At 57.9% G+C, this 2,287-nt stretch overlaps 1 protein-coding gene across 1 annotated transcript; it reads right to left on the bottom strand.

The window, feature by feature from the left end:
• LOC110391826 (platelet glycoprotein VI-like) lies at positions 1-1,934 on the bottom strand (the record flags this gene model as incomplete). The annotated part of the gene is made up of 4 exons (XM_021383775.1): positions 826-1,934; positions 717-752; positions 316-600; positions 1-233 (listed from the first exon to the last, which is right to left on the bottom strand). Coding segments are annotated over exons 1-4 (585 nt in total), but the record flags the coding sequence as incomplete, so codon positions are not given.
• Positions 1,935-2,287: the final 353 nt, after the last annotated feature.

Consider the following 2,287-nt stretch of genomic DNA (forward strand, 5'->3'; position numbering starts at 1 on the left):
CCGGTAGGAGCACCTATAGGTGCGAGCATCAGCTGGGGACACCCTAAAGAGGGTGAAAGTGGCTGTGCCCCCACCATCGGGGTCTTGGTGCTGGATAGGGGCTGAGTGCCCGTCCTTGTGCAGGAAGGTGGAGCCTTGATAAGGCTTGTTCCAGCAGCGAATGGTGACGTTGGTCCCCGTCTCCACGTGTTCCTCAGGGCTCAGGGAAATGGTGGGTGGGGGGTAGCTGGGATCTGAGCGCAGAGAGGAGACAGGGATAGGACACAGCTCTATGGGACACAGCCCTGGGCCACCTGCTTTCCGTAGTGTCCCCACCTGTCACCACCAGCGCCACGGGGTCACTCTTCTCCAATGTCCCTGGTGGATCCAGCACTCGGTACTGGCACTGGTACTTCACAGCGTCTTCCCGTTTTATGTCAGCCAAGTAGAACTCAACTGCATCCTGCTCCTTGTCTGTGTCCTTGCGCATTGTGCATGTCCGCTCTCCTTCCTTGTAGAGCTCAACCCGGGCAGCCGGCCGGGGCAGGTGACACCGCAGGGTGACAGAGTCCCCCACAGCCACCCCCTGGCTGGGGTGCAGTGACAGGGAGGGTGGGGGCACTAGGACAGGGGACACCAGTCAGCCTTGTCCTGCACACCCTCCTGGTCCCCTCTGATGGCCCCTTCCCCATGCTCCCCTCCCTCTGTACACATTCTGCCCCCGTCCCCATACTCACGGTGCTGTGCCCTGCTTGCTGCCACCAGACACCAACCTGCAAGGGACATGGTCCTGGTCCCACTCAGGGCCACCAACCCCCGTGGCACCATGTCCCCATTGTCACTCACCCAGGATGAGGGCCAGCGCCATTGGTGCCATGCGGCACAGCTTGGGGACAGCTGAGTCTCACACAGTGAGACTGCTGCGGGGACAGGAAGCGGCCGGAGAGCTGCTGTCAGTTTCTCTTGTGAACAAGAAGTGTCATGATGTCACATCCTCAGTGTTGCAATTGTGGTCTGCACGGGGTGGTGTCTTTGGGGTTCTGCTATAGGGTGGCATGCTTAGAGCTGCATACATGGCCCCTGTTGGGGTGCCTCACGCAGGTTGTCACCCCTCAGGTGTCACATGCTGTGCCCAAACTTCTGGTAGTGTGATGCCTTGCATGGTGTCCCTCTCGGGATGCCAAACACGGGACATGTGGCAGCTTGGAGCAGCTTGGGGACAGCAAGACTGCAGCTGGGTCAGGAAGCGGCTGAAGAGCGGCTGTCAGTTCCTCTTGTGGTTGTAGTGCTGTGATGTCATCTCCGCATGTTGTATTACTTACCCCTGATCACTAATTAGTGACTGTCACCCCTCAGTGTCACACACGATCCCCAAAGAGCTGCCAGGTTAAAGCCATCTCAATGAGCCCCGCCAGCTCCAAGGCTGGGATCCGTATGCCCCTTGCAGACAGGTAGGACCCACCTGCAGCCATCAGCCAGGCGCCGAGTTAAACTGCCCCGTGGTCTGTACCAGACTCCCACCAGGATGTCAAACTGGCTGCCCATCCCTCTCAACCTTACCCATAATGACTCGACCTGATCATTCCCAGCATTGAGCTCTACCACAGTGAAGCACTCCCTGACACAGAGAGACACATCACTGCCCTCTCCTTCCGTGCCTACCTCTCCAAAAGAGCTCACAGCCCCCCACAGCACCACTGCACTTGTGGCAGTGATCCCACCATCATTTGGAGATGCCTACTAAGTCTTCGATTCCTGCTGCATGATGGCTTCCAGCTCCTCCTGTTTGTTGCCACCACTTCTGGGTGGTCATCACCAGCACAGTAAAAAAAAACATACATTGCTTTGGGGGAAAAGGTCAAGGTTTCTGCTCATTGAAGCTGTGGTTTCCTGTGCTGTGGATGTGGTTACGAGCTGGTCACTCACCGTGCATGCTGAGCATCATCACCAGCAGCAGCAGCCCCAAAGCGCTGGCTCTCAGGTGGTCCCAGTGTGGGCACACAGTTGGAGCTGGAAGAGTGCACACCTGTTTGAAAACAGACCCTTCCCAGTGGTTCCCATGCAAGGCTGGAGCAGAAGTTGATGGATGCTCTGTTTCCCTCAATTCTGGGGTCCTTGGATCCTTCCCAGTTGCTCCAGTGTTTCCCAGTGGGGAAGGAGGTGGTACCAGGAGGTGATGGCAGCAGGCACACATGGGCTGGGCTCCCATTGCAGGTTGGATGGGCGCACGGAGACAGGCATCTCCTCCACACGTGGTTTTGGAGGTGGTGGAGGCTCTGCAGGTCCTCGAGAGCATGGAGTGGGAGCT

This window comes from Numida meleagris, unplaced genomic scaffold (assembly GCF_002078875.1).
Source record: "Numida meleagris isolate 19003 breed g44 Domestic line unplaced genomic scaffold, NumMel1.0 unplaced_Scaffold532, whole genome shotgun sequence".
Lineage (NCBI taxonomy): Eukaryota > Metazoa > Chordata > Aves > Galliformes > Numididae > Numida > Numida meleagris.